The 24,237-nt window shown below is 44.9% G+C and overlaps 2 protein-coding genes across 3 annotated transcripts in view; both read left to right on the top strand.

Annotated features, from left to right (window-relative positions):
• The window catches only part of LOC112494576, a 146,790-nt gene that overhangs the window by 17,720 nt on the left and 104,833 nt on the right, over positions 1-24,237 (top strand). Inside the window, exon 2 of one of the 2 annotated variants that reach the window (XM_025086580.1) lies at positions 16,762-16,898. The exons of the other annotated variant lie outside the window; for it this stretch is intronic. Coding sequence (XP_024942348.1) covers positions 16,762-16,835 — 74 coding nt within the window. The 3' untranslated portion in view covers positions 16,836-16,898. Of the gene's footprint in view, positions 1-16,761; positions 16,899-24,237 lie in introns of those variants that run through there. 2 annotated transcript variants of the gene reach the window in all.
• The window catches only part of LOC107269311 (agrin), a 189,182-nt gene continuing 181,949 nt past the window's right edge, over positions 17,005-24,237 (top strand). The window contains exon 1 of the mRNA XM_025086575.1: positions 17,005-17,068. The gene's annotated coding sequence lies outside the window, so the exon portion shown is untranslated. The remainder of the gene's footprint in view (positions 17,069-24,237) is intronic.

Genomic DNA, 24,237 nt, shown 5'->3' with positions numbered 1-24,237 from the left:
GGGGGGGCGCCCACCCCCTCTTCTTATTTACTCGTTTTGGCCCGAAAGCCTAAGTAAAAAATCGTGTATTTCGCAAGGATTGAAGATCCTCACGATCCTCATGATCCTTATGATCCTTAATAGCCCTTAATTGAGAGGATCTCAGAGGGAGCGCGGCGGAGAGCGAAGCTGGTTCTTCACCCGATATCTTTATGCAGTGGCTTGACGCGCGCCGTACAAGCGTCGCGTCCTCGTGTTGCAACTGCACCTTAACTTTACATACCTATGGTATTCGTGTGGATGAGTATCCTCCTCGTAAGTCATATTCACCTTACTATATACACATATCTATATGCAAAACAATAAATACAGATGAGAATCGTCTCGAAGGAAGTTTTTGTGTTTCGGTGATTTACGATCAATTTGTCTCGGAGTCGCGCGACTGCGTCGAATTTTAAATTCCACCGAATCCAGCAATGGCCTCCCGTGCGCGTCGCGCGTGTCTTTCTGTTTATACAGAGGAATATCATACATATCCACGTCTCGAAATAGTACAGAGTACACTGTCTGTCCCTCCATCGTTCCAATTCTGTCCGACGCTAATCCGCCAGTTAATAATCTAATTTAGTTTTTGGATTGACTTATCGGGTCAAAGTATCACTATCTACCGGGCTTCTAGAAAAATTCGCATCACGTGACTTTATAGGTTATAGAGATGCGAGAGAATAGACGATGGCTCGTAGTCGCAGCCAAGATGATACTATCTGAGATCTAAGCACTTGTGGGATATAATTTCGTAGTCTGGAAGAGCCAGAGAGGGCACAGAATGGGAGGCGTAATGGTGCGTACACAAGAAGCACAGAGTTCTCTTTAGCCTGCGCTCATTGGATGCCTGTATTTTAATGTCGAATACGGCTTCATTAGGGAATTCCAGAATCGGTAGTCACGTGTCGGAAGGCGTGCGAGGCCATTTCACCTTATTTTCTGAACCCGTCTTACGCTCTTTTCCTCTCCAAAGTCTTTCAATAATCTTAAGTTGACATGAATACGTGAAGTGGAGGCTGCAGACGCGGCACTGTGGCATTTTATATCTTTCTCTGCCGTTAAAGGTACCGCCCCGTATTCCGTCCCGTTAGGATCCCTTTAGGCTCCTGGCTGCACTTTCGGCGTAAAAACCTCTGGGACCCTCAAAAGTGCATCACTGATTGTGAGTAACGTCGACCTGCAGTCGCACGCACGGATGCTTTTAACATTACGAGATAAAGCGTTTATTCTTTACTATTAGACCCGCCACGAGTAACTCTCCACGAGTCCAGGGAGTTCCTTAATTTCGAACTATCTGTTTGGGATTCAATAAGAGATTCCGCGATATCTTGCGCATCGAGGAACTTTGAGAGAATCCTGGATTATTGAAAGGAAGTATTTTCAAGTTTGCGACCTGAAGGCCAAAGGATAGAGCGATGCGTTACGAATGCTAAAGTGACATTGACATAAAGTGACGAAATAACTGTGCCGACAGAGGCGGAAATAAAAAGTAGAGAATCTACAGCTTACACAGTTATTGCCTCCATTAGTCGTTAATATATGCAAGATATCCTTATTATCCGGTGCAGTTATCGTAAAGTGCAGTCATCCTACAGCCGATGCGTTTCTTTTGGATAGCGAGGCAACATATTTCAAGCCTCCAATACGAATCGAAAGAATTTATCTTAATTATTCGTCGCGCATGTGTTCCGAACCTCGTGCATGCCTCGTACGTTTCCATGAAACTTTTCGATATTTTGACAGATGATTCGTGGTTGGTTGACGTTGCACAAGAAGTGCCTTCAAGCCGCACGGTCGGAAAACTCGAAAAACGTCTTGGAGCTTTAAATATTTCCCCGTAGGTCTTTCATTGCTGATCTCGGAAACAGAGTAAATATTTAGCGAAACAGCGAGTAGAGACCCTCGGGATGGCCAGTGGGTTCCATACTAAGAGATTACGATTGCTAGCGTGATGCTCATACATATGTATTGCTAGTTAGGCGTTCATCTACTGGATCGCTTGCAGAATGTTGCAGGCATAGATTTAGGAGATTCAAAGGGTTTCGAGAGGAACTTTCAGCCGAGGGACACCAGTTTCAAAATTGAAATGAATCCATTAGGCCGGTTTCACTCCTCCTACACGAAGAGGATCCTTTCGATGCGACAGTCACGGCAGTTGCTTCTTCAGCTGAACTCTGGCATAATCAAAGAAGGATACACAGCTCTGGCCCTTTTCGCCTTCGTAATAACGTGCCACCTGGATGCATTTCGTCATCCACCGTCATCTAGGGTAATTAGGCGTAGGACGAGGGACCTTCGTGATTTAGCATTATGTTGTGCATAATAATTGGACGTGGGCTTACCATGGAGCCTTGTCATTGGCTCCGCCACGCTTAAGTTAATGTCGGCACGAAATATATGCACGCATGGGCACACGTCGCTAGGTCCTCTGCACGGTCCAAGCTCAAGCGATTATTGCTTGATGCATTTTATGGGCTACCATATACAGCCGGTTAAGGCACACATGAGACTGTACTTTAAAGAAGAAGAAGAAGAAGAATCGGGGGAGCCTAATATTGATATTGATATTGGTTCTCGGTGAAGTTTAAGGTATTCCGAGCGTAACACGATAGCCTTAAGGAACTTGTCATTTTTTGCTATACTAGAAATTCGTTACGTAGCATTGTGTTACGAAGAATCTCAGGTTCCGTTACTGAACTGTTATCGATTAATTGTCACTTTAAAGAATGAAATATTAGTTCATAGACACATGAAAGAAGGCGGCGTGTCCGTTTCGGTTGCACATTTCTCATGTTAATCAACTTGAGATTTGAAATATGCGATGCATTCGGCTGATTTTAGGGATTCAGTACCGAAACTTTTCATAAGAAACTATTATAGAAGGATTCGAGAATAAATTCGATCTCATGTTAACATTATGGCAGTTTCCGCGACGGAATAGCTATAGTAACGCTGTATATTGTCGGCTGTGCTATCGGGTCGCTGTCATTTGCCAGAAAATCTATCACCGTCATCCGCGTGTTTCATGAATCACAGAGTTGAATGAAATTGCAATGACGTAGTGCATTCCCTGGCGCCTGGAGCGTAATGTCGCGGTGTGAAAGAGGGGAGAGCGAAATCACGAAGGAAAGATGAAAAATCGCAACCCTTTCCTTTCAAAGACAAAAGGAAAGGGACTTCAGCAAAGCCGTGGCTACGGCGTCCTGTTGCAAATCAAATGAATTCGTGGACCCGATATGGCTCACGGGGACTCAGGGGGAATAACGAATTTACGAGTGTCTGGCTGGGCCTGACGTTTCTCGGTATTTCAGTAGCGACGCTGCACGGCCGCTGCGCGTCTCAAAGCTGTCACGTGATTTTTCGATTCACGGTCACAAAACGACTCCGGCTACCGATACAGATAACGTTCCCGCTTTCTGGTCCCCTTCGGGTCGCCACCCTGCTCGCAAGCTACGCTCTCGGGTCGATTCGTATAGTTACGCCAATGCTCTCGGAAGATTTCATTAGGGTTCAGTTGAGGTCGAGGTGCTCGGGCAGAAGCCCGGGTGAGATACCGGCGCCCCGCTGGAGATGGGCAAAGGGCTGCAGAGCGGGCGGAGTTATAGTTTCGATATGGTTAAGGGCAGGGGAGGAACCCCCTGTCCAGGTTAAGGATGCGGTGCCCAGTTGTCGCCCGATGTCCTGCGGAAGCGGCCGTGGAGGATCTCCACGGAACGCTCTGTATTTGGTTTAAAGGGACGACTCGAGGGAAATGGAAGAGTTATCGGCTATAAGGATCTCGACCAATCAGAATTATTAGTTCCCGAATTTGGCATTTGGCTATTGTCAAAGCAGTCTGTCTCTCGGGGCACCGACCGAGGTGACGGCCGAAGCTAACGTAGGTTGGTTCTCGAAGATAGTTTGTTCTCGGGTATTTCGCTACCTGTGTCGAGTTAAGAAAAAGATATACATTACAAAGCATAAGTAACACCTATGTTTGACTAGAGGTGCTATTATTATTTGTTTTTCTCATGAACTGATAACACAATCGTGAACATTAACAGGAAGGACGAGATTATCCCCCTAAAGTTAACGGGTAAAAAGTAATATAAAAATGTGATAGGGCCCAGTATTTCTTAAGGTTTTTTTTATTATTCGTAACTCGGGGCCTGAGGTTCCGCAGTCTCTCATCTTCTCCGACTTCTCCTCCTTTGCCCCCTTTAATGCCCCCTAATTGCGTTCCGTTCGTGGCCTGCGGCGGAATATTTCATTCGGCAGTAAAGGAAATCGCAGTGCTGTATCGGGCGGAACATAAGGTAACGCAACGCATCGCAACGCATCGCAACGCAATGGCTGCGCTAGGAAGTAACGTCGGGAACTAATAATTGCGGTAGGTGGGTGAGCGCTGGTTGCTAAGGATGCTCCTGAAAAATCATCTTTCCAGACAGCAGTCGGCTTCCATCTTGACTTTTCTTCTCGTCGCACTTACTCTTTGCCAGTGTGTGATAACCACCTCTTTGGAGTAAAGAGTATAGCTTCACTGGGAATGAACACCACTATTACGCATGTTCTTACGGACTGATTTCTTCTTTCTTTACGTCTTCTTCTTTCTTCTTTCTTCTTCTCCTCCGCCGTTTCCGGCTTTCTTACACTGAACGTAATGCGTCACTCCAAGGTATGCGTGGCCGTTGTCGAATTGTCTTTGTACGATAAACCAGGACGTATATTTGGTCCCAAGATAAAGATAAAGGTCCTTAAATGTCGTTGCCCTCGGACAAGGGCGGCGCGGCAACTTTAAATTGGTTCTACAAATTTATCGTTCGGCAGAGTCTGGACCTATCGTTCTGATCCTAGTGTCGGTATCACCATGACACTAACACTAGCCGCAACGCCATCATCAGCCTGGCTGCCACCACCGGTGCGGGTCCTCGCGTTATCCTTCTCCAGCTATTCTATCTCTCGGGTTCACTCGGATTCTCTCGACAACCTCCACCACCCTCGCCCCCCGCCCACCACCCGCCACGTCGCTCTTTTGGAAAGGCTGATTTCCTCTAAGCCGGAATTGAGATACGACAAATTTACGACTCGATTCAATTCCGATTGTGGCCACGCATTTAGAAAGGCTCTTCCAAATCGTTGGGATAGGTCATTGCGCGATCAGTCTTTCGTGTTTTCCTATCGTCATCACAGCCGGTGTAAATACGTGAAAACTCAAAGTCGCAAGATATTTAATATTTAGGGTATTGTTTCCATGAAGATAGCTGCGCCATATGTAAAGATACAAGAGAAATAAATGTATGCTGATTGTGAATGTCGTGATAGTAGGACCCAGAGGTGTCAGGCGTCTCGGTAAAAGGATCCTGGAAGCGATCAAGGAAGAAACTCGTCGGAGATAAATATTGTCCACGCCCAAAACTCCAAAGTTATGGGCCTGGCCGTTGGCCGTTGGCCGTTGGCCGTCCTGCGTTCCACGCTCTTCTACCTGCCCTCTGCCGCCTTCTATTCCTTCCAGCTTGCACGGCTGTACCCAGTGCTACGACCACTGCGACACTCGGCGTCCTTTTCCGTGAGAAGAATCGTGCGCGCCGCGCCGGCCCTGCTCTTGGCATGAACCACCAAAAACTAATAAAATTAAAGAAAAGAAGAAGAACGAGTGGTGGGTTTGGGGTTGGGACCGGGATCGAAGAGTAGGGAAAGGGTCTTATTGAAAGGCGATGCTAAATTTACAGCGTCCAGTGGGAAGGGTGAAAATTTAGTGCCGGCGTGGCCCTGCAGACGTGTAAAACTTGACTGAAAATCGAGTAAGGTTCAACCAAAAAGAAGGCTGAATTAAGTAAATAAATAACCATTTGTAATATAGACCGCAATTGCGAATGAACGGACGCTCGGACGGCCGGTCTGCGAACGGAAAATTTATTTAAATTTTTACTGCCCTATAAATAAGACGCAAGATATTATGATCGTTACCGTATCCTCTGTCTTGAACGCCATGTATATCTCTGTGCTCTCAACGATCCTTTAAAGATCTGAGCCTTTGAGTAGAGGAGACTGAAGAAGATAAAATCGTGAAAAAAAAAATACGAATCATTACAATTTCTTTTACTTGGTGTATTCGTTATGTATACAGGTTTTCTTATACGATAACGTTATTTCAGAGGAAAAAAAAAGTATTTAATAATGTTATTCTCTGTCTCTGGTAAATCTATGGTCTTCGTTGGTCGAATGTTTTCGTAACAGGGAATGATGAATAGTGGCAACGTGTTTTACCGTCTTCTCCACGTGGTGGTCCACGACCCTAACGACCCGTTAACGAGTCAAGCCACTTCCGAGTGTCGCTAGGTTAACGAATGCCCAACTTTGAAATATTTAACTCTCGGCGAGGAAAGTGAACTATGGAAACCGAGCAGGTCCAGTCTCATTTCATTGCCCAGGTAGCCAAACGTGAGTTTGCAACTTGTCATTCCCCATTGATGTCAAATTGAGACCACTTTCTGTGTCCCCAATATCGACCGTCAACTTAACTTTCAATTGTATTTATAGTTGGGCATGTCGTGTCGCCCTTAAATCGACTTCAAACTGAGCACAATTGTCGAATCTGTTTTCGATGCATCCACTAGATGCGCGCCATCTAATAACAAGCTGTAGAACATGAATCAAATTTTGCTCATATGTATTCAATACACGATGTAATTGTGCAGTCAGTTTGATTATAACGTGTGTCCTCAAAGAATAAGCAGAAAATAGCAGCTGAATTGTACATATACCTTGGTTACAAAGAGAACTGATAGTTTAAAGTGTTAAATTCAAATCGAACTCAATTTGCTATCTGGGTAATTGGAATTCTACGGCATTTACCTCGCGATACATGAGCAATCGAGCACGCCTTCAAGGAAAAAAATATGAGGAATCTTTGACACAAGATGCAGTTTACCCTGATTCGTTAACTTGCGCTATTACCTGCCGTAAATAAGAATCCAGTGTCGGTCGGTACGATGAGACGCGCAAGCGCTGCACAGCAGCCTCTAAATTGTGAGAGGTCGGCATTATAGATATCTAGAGAATCGACCGAGGAATCGGCATCCATACTTATGAAGGTTCGATTATAGTAAAATCAGTAGGATCAGAAAGATATGCAAGATGCGGTTTCACGGGTCCAAGAAGCCCGAAGAAAGGGTTGGTCCTATTAACGCATCCACTTCAACAGAACCTGCTGTACTAAATTTACATTTTTTATTGCTCGTAAATAAGCATCGACCTAGGATCAACCCGGTTTATCGAGGCTCACGGGTTTTTGTATGTGAATATAAATGAAAATGAATGCGTTTGGCAAGGCTGCTCCAACTCAGCGATCCGCCTTTATCGCCGATAAAGATCGCGCGTCTCGGCGACGCGAGGCGTCGCTGGGCGTCGCCACCGTACCTCGAAGCGACAACGCGCTTCTCTTGGTAAGGGGCTGGGGCGGCTCAGGGGGCGACACATAAAATGTAATCCCACACCTCGTTGTCACAGCAATAAACCTCTGGTTTATCGTCCCGTTAAGAATTACGCCCATAAAAAATTCCACCTAATTTGTAGCTCGTCCTGAAGACCAATATCATAGCGCTATCGAAATCATAAGATTTTAATCTGGTCAGCCGCGGCCTCGTGACGTCCACATCGCCCATCCTGAACCCATAAATTCGACTGTCTGCCCGACGTCTGACGTCCGACTCTTTTCTACACACTTAGGCTCTCACAGAGTCCCAACTGATTCTACTGTCATTTTACGGATCCTTTAATTGTTGCGCTAACGTTCTTATAGACTAGCGTCTCTTGATCGAAACTATTAAGATACTTTAAACACAAACTCCTAGCTTAATTTAGCTTATTACGGGTTGACACACGTAGCATTGCAATAGACGAGCAGTTACAGTACTGCTAGCTAATAGTACACAACAAGTAATGGTTAACGGAGTAAATATATACATATACATTGAAATTTTCACAGATAAGAAATGTTATATCGGGAGCATCTCAAGGTTCGTCACTCGGACCTTTATTATTTCTCATGTACATACATTGTATACAGCAGATTTACCACCAATTTTGTAGAAAATTCAAAAGTGTCCTGGAATGCGGATGATACCCAATTAATGAAAGACTGTTACGCGACGCAAATAAAAGAGGCTGAAGAAGAAATTGAAAGAAATTTAAATAATATAGAGAGCTGGACTGAAGAGCAAGCGCTTCTCATTAATCTGAGAAAAAAACCGTAGCAGTAGTCATATGTAGTAGGAACAAGAGAGAACTTTCGAAATCGTTAAAATTAAATGTAAGAAATAATAAAATCGAATGCAAAGAAGCAACGAGAAACTTAGGTCTAATAATGAACTCTGACCTAAGCTTTGAGTAACGTGTCTTATTGTTAGCTAAATGTTGGATAGTCAAGTTAGCGAAGAAATTCAGGAACTCCCTCCACATTTGTTTAAGAGAAAAGTAGAGAATTCGTTAAAAAGCCAAATTTTACATCTAAGTTAGGTTAAGCACAGGTCTGACTGTGATCTGCAGGGCTCAAAATGCAAAGCATTTAATTATGTAGCTAATTCTCGGCCTCTGTCTGAAACATTTGGACAATAGAGAAGCTATTATTATTGTTGTTCTTATTATTATTACTTTGACACGAGATAAACTTAAATTCCATTTGTCCATTTAACTTGTTCAGCTATTTTTAAGCCTGGATCGCCCTCAGACCAGCCATATGTCGTTTAATGAATATTTCCGGCTTATTAAGGGAAGAATCTTCGGCAATTTACGGATTCTTGATGATAAGAAAATAAGAAATGTTTTATCGACTTCGCACGGTCTTACGGTTTCATAATTCTTTTGGGTGAATAAAATTGACTTAACATGCCTGTGTATTCTGTGCCTCGCGATTCTGTTATGTATAAGCTATATCTATGTATATAGCTTAGCTATATTAATGAGTAAGATTAATTTGTCGATGTGACATTGAAGCTCGCGTGACACCGTGTCCCATAAGATGTTAGTCAATGGTAATTTTCAAGCTCGATAACATTCGATTTATCTGATGCTCGTAACGCAGTTTACCCGCATGGTAATAATACAGATATGTCAAGTGTTACGAAAGGCCGTAGCGTAGAGACATCGTGTAAAGGCTCTCAAAGACTATTCAAAGTCGCCTGGCAATATTAATTAGTATTTTTTGGTTTGTTTATTAAGTCCTGCGGTCAATTTTACTGCAAATCCCTACATTACCGACGATGAGGTTCTCCTCCTAGGGACTTTCGGCATTTCGCTGTAGGAGGCACCGAAGGATTAAATGCATCGAGCAACGAACAAGCACATGCGTAGTTCCTATACGAATCCCTAGGTGACGTTTCGGTGAACTCAGTTCTTTTGGTAATAGGTTTATGGTTAGCAAAGAAACGATCTGCGAGTCTGTGCACAGCGGACAGTTCAAAAGTGAATATTACCGTTTTCATTTCTATTATTGGTTCTTGTCTGTACTGAAAACATGGAAATCCTTTTTTTTGTGACAATTTGTGAAACGCATCGTGACACAGTCATGGCGTGCCACAATAATTTCGAAAACAGGGTTTATCAGATGTTCTATCTACATATAGACGAGCTCTAATGAATCTACTTTGCCGATAGATTTAAAATGATTAATTTTAAAGCCTCAATAAAGGAGTCAAAGATTCGCACTGTTAAAGGAGAGGTTGCGTTACCTTTGAAAGTGATTATAAAAAGGTTGTAAATGTTTCATGGAATTCAAAGACGCATTCGTAACGCATATCCCTGGATGCTGAATTTAAACAGATTAAGCCTAGGAAGAGATATCGTTCCGACTTAGTCCCTTGGGAGTCATGAATCTCCAGTGCGCGCATAGTATTCGCATGAAATCGCAGCAGTAAAACCGAGTCTAATGGCCGACGAGTATACTCCATGTCCCGTTGGTAAAATCGGAAGGTTCTCGAGGTTCTCCAGGTCTGCGTTGAGTAGGAATACAGTGATACCCGTTTGGAATAACCCCAAAGTGTCGCATCCTAGTTGATCCATCATAAATCATTTTCTATTAACCCTCCATCCACCATTGGACCATTATCTGAGCAGGTACTAGTGGAGAAGTAAAGCCATTCGAAATACCAATGACATTAGCCACCGCATTCTTTATACATAAGTATGTATAGTATGTATAAGTTGCTGCTGGAATATCATCGAGGATGGACAAGGGTTGCCGAACTACCCCCAATGTCGCTCAGTGTCCCACAGCATCGTCCAGTATCGATCAGCATCCCTGAAGGACCACGAACCACGAATACCGTATAATCCACAGGGGTGTTGATAATCGAGACCTCGGGATGTCAGCCCCGCACGAAGGGACAAACCGGTTCTCTCTTAAGAAGACGAGAGCGTCGTAGGTCGCATCGGTAAGGCAGCCTCTGGCCCGAGGAGAGTGGTGCTGGGCGTTTCGCGTGATGGCATCCCTCGCGCTCAGTAAATAAATTACTTGGGCTTATCGGGCGTAGTGAGGGAGCGCGCACGACATAGATTGGTTGGCCCGGCGCACGCGAATTAAAAGTCACAAGGAAAGAAGGAGAGTCGAGGTGGAGCAGGGCTTATCCCCGTAGTTAGGGCACCCGTGGAAATAAATATATGACGTTATGCATTTTGCAAATCGCCATTACGAATGCAAGTGACGATCGGTCAACTGAAAGGTCACGACGTTATCAGCGTATGGCTGATTGACCGATTGTATTTTCACAGCTTAGCTAGCTTAGCTAGATTCTTTGTTCTTGGGGGTTTCGACTAAGGATGCATCGAAGCTTCACCGAAGAGAAGCTGTATTGCCCTGCACAAAGAGTTCTCGAAAACTACTTGCCAAGCAACTTCACTCTTGACGTTTCCTGTTTCTCGCTACGGAACCAAGATGGCGGTGACATATCAAATACCCCACCACCACCGTAGAAATTAACTGTATGAATTGTATAAAATCCATATGAGTACTTTTGTCCTATGTCGCATATGTCTTTTCAAGTTGATAGTTTCCCCTGATGCTTGCCAGTCAATTCCTACATGGATAATACATTCGTCCGCCATTCTTTGAAATTGGTATAGATAAGATCAGATTTCTACGTGCGACAGTTTTACGAAAATATTGGATCGGTAAGCAGGGGAACGAAATTTTCAATACTTTTCGTTCTTCGTGAGATTTCCAAAAGTTTCTTTTCCTTGCCGCACTTGGAATTGCGAATGTCGAATCTTCTGAAACCTCGTGACCCTCCTTCCGCAGTTTCTCCCAAAGGTTCGTCTCGTCCTTCTCGTGCTATTTCTCATCGGACGTCTCATCAGTCTTTCCCAGTTTCGCCTCTCGTCCCCGTTTGGGAAGCGTCGAGACACGGGACGTCGTAGGAGCGGGCGACTTCAATTCGGCGACTACGGCGAACGTGTTAGTGTACAAGTGGAGCAGGGTAGCAAAGGGTGTTAAGGTGGCGCGCCGGCAGGGCCGTACACGCACGTGCGCACGTGCGCACGCGCGCACACATAAACATTAAAAAAGACGAAGCGAAAAAATGGAGATTCACGTTACCGAAACTGATTGATACGATTTTATTGCCCGGCGGGATATATCGGCTCGCAATTTGCATTTGATTGATTCTCGCAGACTTTGAAATTTCATATTTTTTATCATTCTTCCCTTCTTCCTCTCGCGATGCTTTTACCTCGCGTCTTTTTATATCGCATGCCATATCTTCTGCGTCAAATAATTTTCTTAAATTCTGTCACGAGAATGTCACCGGCTTATCGGTATGCTATGCTACATACTCTATGCACGTTCTTTTTTCTGTTCCAGGTGAGTCCTTAGCGAATGCATCGTTTGGTCAGAGCAATTCACGTTCGTTGAAGAGAAGACTTCACCGTGCGAGAGGGAAGCAGGGACGAGCGCGTTGTAAATAATCCAGTGGCGCCAGTGGAGCTGCGTTAGGAAGTACATACATCTAACTGTAAGGGTTGTAGCGTAGAAGGGTCTGGCACGATACTCCTGGTGTTATTGGGTCCAACTAAAAATGGAGATATAAGGTGGGGAGGAGGGTGGGGGAGCTGAGAGGTCGACATAGGAAATGTCATTGAAGACAGTGCGAAGACTCGTTCGTCCTTTCGAGCTGCCGAATGTTGGAATAGGCCAAAGTACTAATCGTCTTGAATTTGTGGAGTGAAGCGGAGGAAGCAGGAGTGGAGGTCCATAGAGAGGGAAAAGGAGAAGCAGATGCTGATGCTGATGCTGATGCTGATGCTGAAGCTGGAGCTGGCTTACGGCCTTACGTGTATTTATTGCTGTAATTCGGGCCTCCCGTGCTAAGCCAAGTATTTATGTCTTAACCCAGATAGGTAGCTCGTAGTAGTAACTACTAGGTGGGAAGGTAGGTGGTTGGCGAAGGGTGACCCACCCCTTCATTCAGCCAAGAGGCATCTTCCATAACCCTCCACCTCCATGCTTGCTTCCGCTTCGTCTACTCGGCCTTCCTCGCTCCTTCTGGTCCTTCTTCTTCCCCACCATCCCCTGGGATCACCTCACATTCTAATTGATCTCGCTGTAATTGCAATTAACCCAAAAGTAATTATAATTCGAGGCCCAGAATCGAATTAGGGACGGAGCCAACGAGAATTCTTTAACACCTACCCTTGCGCCCTAACCAACATTTTGTCCGGCGGTTTTTCAATTATTTCTCGGCTGACCGCCTTCCTGAATCACCACCTAACGATGCCCTCCGTTTAGGGCGTTCTCGTGGGCTTGTACCTTTTCTTGGATTAACGTTTGAGGGCTCAATCTATTTCTTGGACGAGGAAGGCTTGAATAGTAGGAAGTTTACCTGGTATTGAGAGCGACTCTTGAAAATTCTCAAGAATCGAGTGAACTCGGGATTGCGACTAAAAGCTCTAATTGGCCCTCGAAGAGGAAGCAGTATAAGTGCAATCCTATCAAAGAGGATGTATAGTTCCTGGCAGTGGTTCAAGAACAAGATTGTTCTGAAGGATTCAAGGATTCAAGGATTCAAGGATTCAAGGATTCTAGGGATAATCACATTCCGAGGTAAACGGTGGTAGTCGCAGGCAAGGCTGCGAGTAAGATATTAATGGGTATCGAATAAGGTCAAATCGGATGAAATCGAAGTGAGTCGGACCACGATTGCTAACGAGTTCTTGGCCCTGTATTAGGTAGTAGAAGTCAAGGAGGAGGCGTCATGACGTCACGCCGCGTGCCGCTACGAGATTTCATCGATAAATCCAAACAGGAAGTAAATCGCCAAGGGTATGTCCCAGGGTTGACTATTTCAGGGGTTTCAGGACTTCGTCGAGCGAGCGGATGGCTGCTCCTGGAAATTATGCATTACGCGCAAGTTCCTCTTCCGGCCGGTACACACACGTACCTGGTTAAGTCATCTTGACTTCCGGTACAAGGTATAGCCGGGTCGAGCTGGCGGCCACGAGGCCACTGGATATTGAAGAGACTTGGACCAAGTTTCCCTTGCCTCGGCAGGGGCACTAACCTTCTACGACTAATACTTGTTGGGGCACGTCTAACTTAACCTAACCTAACCCAATTTAACCCTAGATTAGACCAACAGACCATATACTCGTTTAGCCACAGCCACGTTATGATGCTCCGGAAGATTCTCTTTCCCTCAGAACACTAGGAAACTCTGCGTCTGCTGGATACGCTACCCATCCTCGATCGGCTCCCGCCACTCTTTCTGAAATCTTTGCTGAATACGTTTTGAATTCCTAGAACTTATCAGTCTTTCAAGTGAGGACTACGCTCTTTTCGAATGGAATCTGTAAAGGCTTAAGTTAGATTTCTTTTTGGACGTTGCCTTTTCAAATTTGCACCGAGGCAAGCCGATTTCTTTCGCCTTCCGCTGTGTCGTTCCTAAAACCCCCCAGTACTTAATGGTCGGGTATGTGAGGGAGGCGTGTATAATGTCTCTTTGATGGCCAGGATCGGCAGCAGGATCGTGCCTTGTGTACTTAAGGAATCGACTCCAAATATAATTACCGGTTTCGTCCGTTTACTCCCGGCAAACACACCCTCGGCTAATATGGTCAAATACGCCCTCGTCCCACAGTACGACTACCTTCTCTACCACCACCTACTGCTACTACTACTGCTACTGCTACTGCTGCTGCTACTGCTACTACTACTACGACTACTACGACTACGACTACCATTACTACTACTTCTACTATGATCACTACTACTACTACTACTACTACAAAAATAGTATTATGCTGTTGTCAGTTTTAGCAGTCTTAGGCGATGACCAGCGTCCCTCTACCCTCGCAATTATACACGGACGGGTTTCCAGAGCCGCAACCACCCCTTGGTATTCGCAATCGGGCTTCCTTCGATCCTTACGCCCACTAACACCTCCGGGCCTTTATTGGGACATTATTTCGAACTAGTCAGCTCCACTCAAGCGTGACCTTCCTTCCCTTGAACATTCCTTCCTTCGTCCCTTGTCTCTAGGTCCATCATCCACCCTTCCATCCTCGAATTCACTCTAGTTTACTCATCCTTCCAGTCTTTTCACCTTTGCAATCGCCTTCTGATCTATGTGAATATGCCCGGATCCCATGGACGGAGTTATTTCGACCGCTCTAAAGAATCTTCTTTCGTATCCTGAGATGTGTAGAACAAAAACAACGTAGGATAATAATGGAACGTTGATGGGATCAATGGGATTGGAAACTTAGCTTTATGGTACTCGATCGGAGGGAGAGGTTGATTTTAGTGAAGAAAATTAAAAAAATTCCACTTATGATAAATTGATAACGTTCCATATTTCTCGACAATTAGAATGTGGTGTTACTTTTGGGTGAAATTTACTCGCGGCTTTTATTGGATTATTCCACGAGACTCATTGTCAGAGTTGGTCCTTAAACTACGCTCCCTGCATAACCAGACCGCAGCCGCGCCGCGCGCTTGACTTAAGCACAATTTAATATGGTTTAAGTTGTCGAGGTTAGGACGGAAACAAGTTACCGCGCCTAATCAAGCTTCACTTTAACCCGACCACCGTAGCGACCTCCCAAGCTCTCGGCAACCGGAACTACTTGTCGAACTAATAATCGTCGAGGATTTCCGAAGTGATGAAACTTCACTCGTGCCAACCAGTCGGCCCGTTTCATCCCGACCGTTTCTAGTTCACGTCAAATGGCTAATTGTGCCAGAAGGTTCTGTTTCTCTCTTGTAAACAGTCACGTGATTACGGAATGTCAGTTTAATCAATAAAATCGAGTAAATATCGAATGAGGCGGTGTGCTGTAATTAATCGAGTATAAGGTGCCGAGCCCAAAATACCTTAAGCCATATTTCCCTTTCTTTGTTGATACTTTCAACTCAGCATCTTATTTGATCTCCTCTGATGGAGAAGCAAAAATTAAACTCTGTGTTGACCAAAGAAAAAGAGGTTGGAAGAGTCAGCTGAATTTTCTCACATAAAAGGAACGAGGATCGGAATTTGATATTGCAAGTGGTAAAATAAAGTAGAAAAATTCCATTCGCTCGGGCTCGGAGGACTACAGGTATTGGCCCAACGGTGGAGTCGAGGAGAACGAAAGCCCAGAAAGATAAAGGGCGATTGAGAAAAAGGAGGAACAGAAAAAGAGGAAAAAGGAGATGCAGCAGTAACACCATGTACCAGAAGAAGAGGAAGAAGAAGAAGAAGAAGAAGAAGAAGAAGAGGAAGAGGAAGAGGAAGAGGAAGAGGAAGAGGAAGAGGAAGAAGCAGAAGAAGAAGGCAAGGAAGCCCTAAAGGATGAATAGCGAAAAGCAGACAAGATACTCAATATGGTGACCTCCGATCCTCGCGAAAACACCTCCAAGTGTTTTGAGACCTTCTGAATGAGACTTCCATCGCGTCAGCATCTCCTCCGTCCGTACGGACTATAACTGCTTCTCAACTCCCCATCGGAGCTCCTTTCAATTCGAACCCCTGTCCAGGACCATCGCCATGCCGCGACCACCTATCAGACGACAGGCATTCCCGAGTTACTTTCGGGATCTTCCCTCTCAGACATATTACAATTTCCCGAAAGCTCTATTACCCAGAACTTCTCCCATCATTCTTCCAGTCTTCGAAGATCTTTATTTGCCGGGATTCATGAATTCCTCTCTTGTGCACATCTCATTCTTTCTCGAGGATCTACTATTGCTACGTTATCTTACTTGGTGCGGTTTCTGACTTTGTGTTCCGTTGCGTGGGATTACGACGCGAATTCCTCTCGGAAAAGAAAATAGATTAGAAAAAGCGAGTACGAAACATGAAAGACGGCAAACGATGAGGGAAACTCTAGTTGAAGAACTTGTTTGGTCGCCGGTCGCCGGTCGCCGGTCGCCGGTCGCCGGTCGCCGGTCCGTCCTCCGTCCGTTCGGGAACCGTCGGGCGAAATTAAAAACATTTACTTTCCAAGGAAAAAGAGGAAGCCGAGAACGTTCTCATAAGCCCGAACATATTTCGCACTAACAAAAAATCGTATCCCCTCGCACATCGGAGTTTCTTGGAAAGAAGGATATGAGGGCTGCTATCCTTCACGCTAGAGATAAGGAAGGTTTAGGATAAGATCTCTCACGGAACACCATAGCTGCCTACGAGCTGTGGTTAGCTAGACACATTCATACATATAGACACATAAAAGTATATTGTTTGTATATCATGTATATTTTCTGGGCAGCTATAGTATATGTAAATGTAATAGGTGGAAAAAAAAAACGAATGAAGGAAGGAAGGAAGGAAGGAAGGAAGGAAAGAGAGGCAGCAGGTAGAACTTGAGCCGTTCTTTCCTTAATTCTTCTAGGCGTTTTACATCGCTGGGTCTCGTGAGTCTTCTGAGTTTGCGAATGACTGCCGAATGGACGCGCCAGAGCATCAAGAGAAAACGGCATGGCTGTAGGTGAATCGTAGCGTCACGAGGCTGACTATTAAATCTTCAAAGAGATGAGAGACGAAGTTCAAGAGTTACGGAGAAATTGGGAATCTTGATTTCCAACTGACGCCGCCCCCATGTAAGCAGATTAAGCGACTGTGTAATTGAATGGGCACTCGCAATGCCGAGCGCTAATTAAGGAGGTGTCTGCCGATTAATTGATTATCCGAAAGCATCGATATACCCATAATAACGAGGATGCTCGAATTGGGATAGTGGCTCTGCGAGAGCTTACCCTCTAAGTCCGTTATCAGCGGGAGCCAGCCAACAGTTCGCCGCTATCCCGCCGAAGGTTAACTGTTGATTATTAGCGGTCCCGCGAACCTTTGATTAAAATCAGTCGACCCGCACCAGTTTCCGAGATTGTTACGTTTACTGGGAATCAATCTGTATGTGCTGCAAGCTTCCGGCCTTTTTTTAAATTGGTTTTGATCTCTTATTTCTACAATTCTTCGTATATACATGTAGACGGCTGTTGGAATAGAAATGGGCCGTCTGCCTGACTTCTGATTGACCTATCGATGATCCTTCCTTCTTTACCTCTCTACTCTTCTTGCGAAAGCTCTTATTATTTCTACATCGTCAAATATCATATTCAAATGTCTCGAATCCCTTCGTTCTAGATTTCTGAGGAATCTCCTTGTTCTTTCCAAGATTTACTGTTCTTGGCATCTTTTAATAAACGCATGTATGCCAGTTCTCGGGTAAAAGTACTTGGTATGCACTGAGCGTCATTAACCCCTTGCAGTATTTTCATAAGTCTGACTCCTGATGAAAATTTTCGGCCAAACTTGAATATCAAGAGTCAGCAGACTCGTTATCTAATTTCATGTAAAACGTGAGTATCACGAGTCTGACTCGTAATCGACATTTCGGGCCAACCATAAATATCACGAGTCGAACTCGTGGTCTTAATCTCGGAGCAAGTATGAGTGTCTCGAATGGGATTCTTTGTCCCAATGCAGAGCACGTGCTACCTAGGAGACATTTTCATGGTCCAGTTTCGACACTTGATCTCCGCCGCTTCGGCTCCTTTCCAGACCATTCGGGCGCATCACTTGGGCACGGCTTCTTCCGAGTTAAATCGTAGTGCAAGGGGTTAATGGCGTCCAGCTTGTGGACGCAGTGAGATGCGTGATAAGAGAGAAGAGTGGAGGCGGTGCAGGAAGCACTGCGGTGCGAGCGAGACCCCAAAGCGTCGCTCGGTGCGTCCTTTTCGCACAGCACGAGTCGGAGGAAAACGGCGATACGGTCCCTGCTTGTGAGTCGCATTCAGGAGATAGGTGAAGTATCTTTTTCTCCGCTCGTTGCAACCTCTCTTTTCTCTCTCTCTCTCTCTCTCTCTCTCTCTCTCTCTAGCGCATTAATCCTAGCTAGCCTGGGCAACAGCATAGCAACCTGGACCATAGCTACTGCTACTACTGGTCTGATGGGACTTCATTCGCATTTTAATTAATTTATATGTTTCGCGATCGCGGCAGGCACGCACGTCTTACGTCTTATAATTTTCGAAGATACAGCACGTAGGACAAACCATGAGTTAAAATGAGAGAAAATGGCTTCATGAGTAGGAAGTAAGGTAGTACATGTATAAGTATATGTATATATTGGTATATAGGAGGGTAGTTGTTAATGCGTATGCAGATGGAAGATTGGTCCGATGCAACATGGTGCGCCGCTTACATAGTTTCAAGAGACTTACGTGGGTCTTGATAAATATTAGAATAACAATTTGAATTCCACCTCCGTTTAACCTCCTAAGTTAAGGTTGACCCTTCGAGAAACAACGTTCATGGCTTTTTCTCGCGCCCCTCCATATGACCCTTCTCTCTCGCTCTTTCCCTCCACGAACCCTATAGGGATGTCAGAGAATTTATACAATAATCATCTTATGTACTTAGTCTAGTTCTTAGCATATTGCTACTAGCATCCCCACCCATCCATTCCCTCAATCCGTTCTCCATTCAAGAAAAGGCTCCTCCACAGCTTAAGGGTCACGCGGCTCTCCAGCCCCTCTGCGTGCTCATGGCTGTTGCTTCAGCCCTACTAGCTGTGCCAGCAGTGGATCAAGCTGAAGCGGGGAAGCCACGCGGAAGATTTTTAATACCGATCCCATCCCTCGGTACTTACTTGCTCGGACTTACTAATCTCCCGGGAATATTTATCGATTAAAGTCTCTCGAGGAAAATATTCGGGTGTTCCTACGGACAATTCGGAAAACCTGAATACTTCACGGGGAGAATTTTTAATTAAAAATTACCGTGAAAATCACGGTAAACGTGAGACATCGTATCGTTTCTACAGGTTATAATATCTCTTTATTTTCGAACAATTCATCGAAACACAGTAAAATTTAAGGCTCAGCACATTCGTCTTTACTGAAGTACAATGACAAAAGTTTTGTTACTTGAAGGCATAGCTAGTCGAACTTAAATGTATATAACTCGTTCAATGTATAATCTCATAGAAAGAAGTCAAATTATCACATCCACTATAGGCAATTTTAGCGTGGCAGCGCGCATCATTCGCTTCTCTTCGGAAGTACGTTTGTGGAATCTTTTCAGTGAGATATTTTCATCGCCGACTTTTTCGATTTTCTCTTTGACCTCTGTTGGAGTATATTTTTTCAATGTGCATTATTAGTCAACATGATTATCTGTAAATCTATGAAAGATATAAATACTTTAAGAAGAACGAAATAATAAATACTTAAAAAACATCTTAATCATTTAGGTGGTAGATTAAAATATTATCACGCTATACGTGTAGTCTTTCCACGAGTAAAATAGAATTTTTCTTTGGCAGATCCCAAATACAATACGAAATGAAGTTCCAGCTTCGAATGATAGCATCGAAATGCAACCATTAAGAACTACCGTGAAGCACTTTGAATAATTTCAGGTCTAGAACCCTACTGCGTATATTGTGAAATTTGCTTGAGCTGCAATTAAGAATATTCTGCTCCGTCGGTAGAGAGTTATGTAATCCCAAAATGTCCCGGGGTTCCTGTTTTCCATGGGAATTCTCGCCCTCAATTTCACGCGAAAATTATTGAAAAATTCTTCTCGCACTTGAATGTTTTTATTTGTCGTTTCTCCCTACGGGACAATCTCTAATTTGTATCTTTAAATTTCTGAATTGATCGGTTTGATCCTTAAAGCTTCAGGGTCTTCGGAGCTTCAGATTCTCAGACGTTCAATGACACTGCTATCAAAACTATTTCTTTTAAAGTTTAAACGGACTGGCATCATGCACCATGCAACTTTCAAAAAGTGTAAAGTAAGGTTCCCGGTTAGAGACACGTAATTCGCCAACAGAGTGCGAGATCTCTGCGTTATACATGACGCGAGTATGAGAGTAGGAGAGTATATGCACAGAGGAACAAATCAACATTCTCATGTGATATGTAAGGGTAGGCTATGTCTAGGGTATGTCTAGAGTACACCCTTAATTCGGGAAACGCCAGCGGCATGTGGCGGCGTATTATTATGAAAGTTGACGAACAATCTGGCATTCGGTGTCGAGAGGGCGGCTAAGTGATATCGTGATAGGGGCGAGACGGATGAGAGACACAGCAATATGCGAATGAGCACGGGGCTTGTTCTCTCCGTCCTCGTTGCTGTTGCCGATGTCACTGATATTGCTGTTTTCCTATAGAGACACGAGGATGATACTCCGGCTTGGACGTTCTCTATCAGAAGTGCTATATCCACGGTAGAGCCAGACGCAGACACTCGCGTCACTGTTGTGTATTCAAAGGACCCTCACTCGATTCTCATATACACCTGCAGCTTTTGCCATCTTCGAAAATAGCTGTCGCCATAAGTGAGGATTCGTTGTACTCTGGAGATTTGACAAGGCTGACAAGAACTCAACATAGGGGCCGGGTATTAGCAAATTACCAGACTTCAAGATATATTATGTACTGTACGACGAAAAGCCAATGCGCCATAGTAAACTGCCAAATGCAGAGAATGGAAAGAAGATACGTAGCAGGACGATTGTGGCGGCGGTGTGAACACAAATGCGTTGATAGGCTGACTCGTGGGGAAATGTCAAGTTGACAATTATTTTCGTAGTTTGTGGCGCGGCGTGTGGGCGGGTGGGCGTGTGGGCGGGTGGGTGTGTGGTGTGCTTGGAGGTGCACAACTGCACAGGCTTGCAAAGATGCGGAATAGTGTCACGTAAGGGGTTGCAAGTGAAGGTGGGTGAAGGTGGGTGAAGGTGGGTGAAGGTGGGTGAAGGAGAGTGCACGAGCGCATAGGAGTTAAGGGCAGGTGTAGGTAGACTCAGGCGCAGCGAGTGGTTGTACTCGTGGTGGAAGGGTGGAAGGGTGGAAGGGACGCATTCGCGACAAAGGCTAATTGCAAAGCGCGAGAGGACCGCGTAGCAAACGGAACAAGCCTATATTACACCGGAACACACAACGCGAACATCGATTCGATCCAAGTTGAGGTTAGATTTCACCCCGAACTGTGCATTTCCCATATCCTGGTCCACCGAGCCTCACAAACCCACCCGGTCCATGATACGGTACACGCGCAAAGCATCCCATACAATGGAGTGCAGCAAACCTCGCCGAAGCCCACATCACACGGCTCGAATCAGAAGCGATTTCACCATGAGTCTCTCGCCATCCCTGAACCATCGCAGAGCTGCTGCTCCCCTCGTCCTCTGGAACGTGGAGCCCATCATCCAGTATCCGACACCCAAACCTCCAAACCTACAAACCTCATCAGCTCATCACTCTCATCACTCTCATCAGGGATCATGAACTCGTCGTGAAATTACGGCAACTAACGTCCTTCCACCGTCATTATTTTCATTTGTCATTCGCATTCGCCTGTTTGCACCATCCTGAGATTGCTGGGTGGAAAAATGAAAAGGTTCGTGCTTGGAAGCTGGTAGGCGTCTAATTGTGAGTGTAGTTGAGCCGCGAAATTTGGTCTACTTCGAGAGGCTACTTCCATTTGCCATAAACCACGAAAGAATCCCCTCGAGTGTCGTGATAGATATAGCATTAGAAATATGAGTGGGCGGCAAAGAATCTCTAATGTTTCTACAGGTCGGTAGACAGCTAATAATAACGTGAAGGGGTTCGTCGAGGAAAACACGAACGTCTACGGTGTCTGGAATGTTCGATTGCCGTGAAAGTGGTGGAAAAAGGTTTCATAATCATCGAAGAAGGTTTGAAGACGCGTCAGAAAGAGAGAGAGAGAGAGAGAGAGAGAGAGAGAGAGAGAGAGAGAGAGATCTGGATTTATCATACTAAGTAAGCAAAATGTCGTAAGTATAACCTCGGATAGTTACACGAATAAAATAGAAATACGAACGTAAATATAAATGCAAATACAAATGCCGAAACTCCATTATGTTACATATCTTAAAACTAGCGCTTACCAACTAGACGCACAATCAATCCAATCTGCATGCAATGCAGTTTTGAACGCAGCTAGTGCAAACGTCTCCCGAGTACACGTTCGCGCGGATGGTAGGAAAGAATGTGGGGACGGAAGCCAAGGAGATTCCATGAACAGCTCGATTTTCTTACCAATATTTGGTGTATTCATTAGGATTTCCAATCTGAATTAATATACCGATTCTTGCTTGGGTTCGCTGGAATTGATTACGCATACTTGAGGAGGAATTTACCATGTTGACCCCATTAATTCCATTAACTCCATTAATTCCTGCTTAATAATAACAAAACATATTCGTGGAAAAACAAATTTCTACAATTTTCTTATAACTGATACGCTCATGCTATTAAGGTCGTAACAATATTTAGTAGGAAAATCTGTCCCCCTCATAAACAATGTAGCAGGACAGAATTGAATTCGTTTGGACAAACTTGGAAGGAAGAATGAGCTATCTTGAAATTTCAAGCTGCTTCTCAGGATACCCATCAGGCAAGGTCCAACGACATCGGTCCGTGCTCAAGTTTTTGGCGAATTTTATACGTGCCATCGACATTGGCATGCCAACATTTATGAATGTGGACTCCGTGCCTCCGTGCCTTCCTGCCTCTGTATGAACAAAAGACTATTCAAAGCCATTGCAGAGTTTTAAGTTATGACTATGAGGCTACGAGTCTCAATCAGCTTTAGTACAATCTAAAGTAAAAGTCTGTAACTTCTATGGCATAATCGAGTTCTCATTCTTGCAGTCTCTGTTGTCAAATTTTCCGTTCTGTTCTTGATTATATTGGTCGTTTTCGTTTTCCCTTCGCAGTCGTCCCGTTCGATTCCGTCTTTTTGTCTCTTGGTATCCATTTCCTCTCGTCGACCATTTCCTCATGTCGACGGGGAGCGTAAAACTCGCCAGTTTCCCAGTATAAAAGTGCAAATTTTAAGCGCTCACGAAAGACAATCTCTTTACGTTTTCACCCTTTTTTCCGCTTTCCCCCCACCCTCCTGGAGCTATGGCCCTAGAGAGTTCTAGAGGCTCCGTCACTCCCATCCGGGTACGCGATTCCCTGGCCCGGCGGCAACCCCCTTGTGCCGGAGTCAGGACGAGGTGAGCCTGCGAAATTGTATTGTCACCCCGTTGTAGGTGGGCTTGCGCCCGGAAGAGTCCGGAAGAGCCCGGAAGACCCATGGCGGCGACACCCTCTAAAGACAGTTTACTACCTTTCGAGAGTTTTTCCGGAGCCCCATAAGTGCCCTCCGCTTTTCTCTTTGTCCACATCTGCGTGCCCAACTGGAGATTTGCTCTGGCGATCTCCTAATGATCAATTGATTTTTTCGGACAATAATAGTTTATCGGATTCACAGAGAGAAAAGATCGAGAGTTTTGAAGAAGTTCGCTTGCGACATATTGGAAATGTGTCGTCGGCTCTCAGCGTAAAAGGATTTACTCAATAAGGAAAATGTTGTGTTCTCCTTTTTTTGTCTTTATTTGCAAGCCAGAATCTTCAAATAACGACGACCCTATTTCCAAGCTCCTATGGCTGAACTCTCGCTATCGAATTATAAATATGCCGACGGAGTGCAGACTACAGATAGACATCGGGTTGCAGCCGGGAAATAATTATGAGAGGTTAACAGATGGATTCGTTACCGACGGGATGGTATCGGCGGCAGGGAGATACGTTAATTTTTTATTAACAGCGCGACTGACGGGAATCTCGATCGAGGCTATTGATTCGCTCGGCTAAAGAGCCGCGAGGTCCAGGGGCGGAAGGGCCGTATATCGGAGAAACGCTCGGCCCGTTAGCGGGGCTTTATTTTGTCGATAGACGGGGGGGGG

The sequence above is a fragment of the Cephus cinctus genome, unplaced genomic scaffold (assembly GCF_000341935.2).
Source record: "Cephus cinctus unplaced genomic scaffold, Ccin1 Ccin1_scaffold0629, whole genome shotgun sequence".
NCBI lineage: Eukaryota > Metazoa > Arthropoda > Insecta > Hymenoptera > Cephidae > Cephus > Cephus cinctus.
This window is presented reverse-complemented; position numbering and strand designations above follow the sequence as displayed.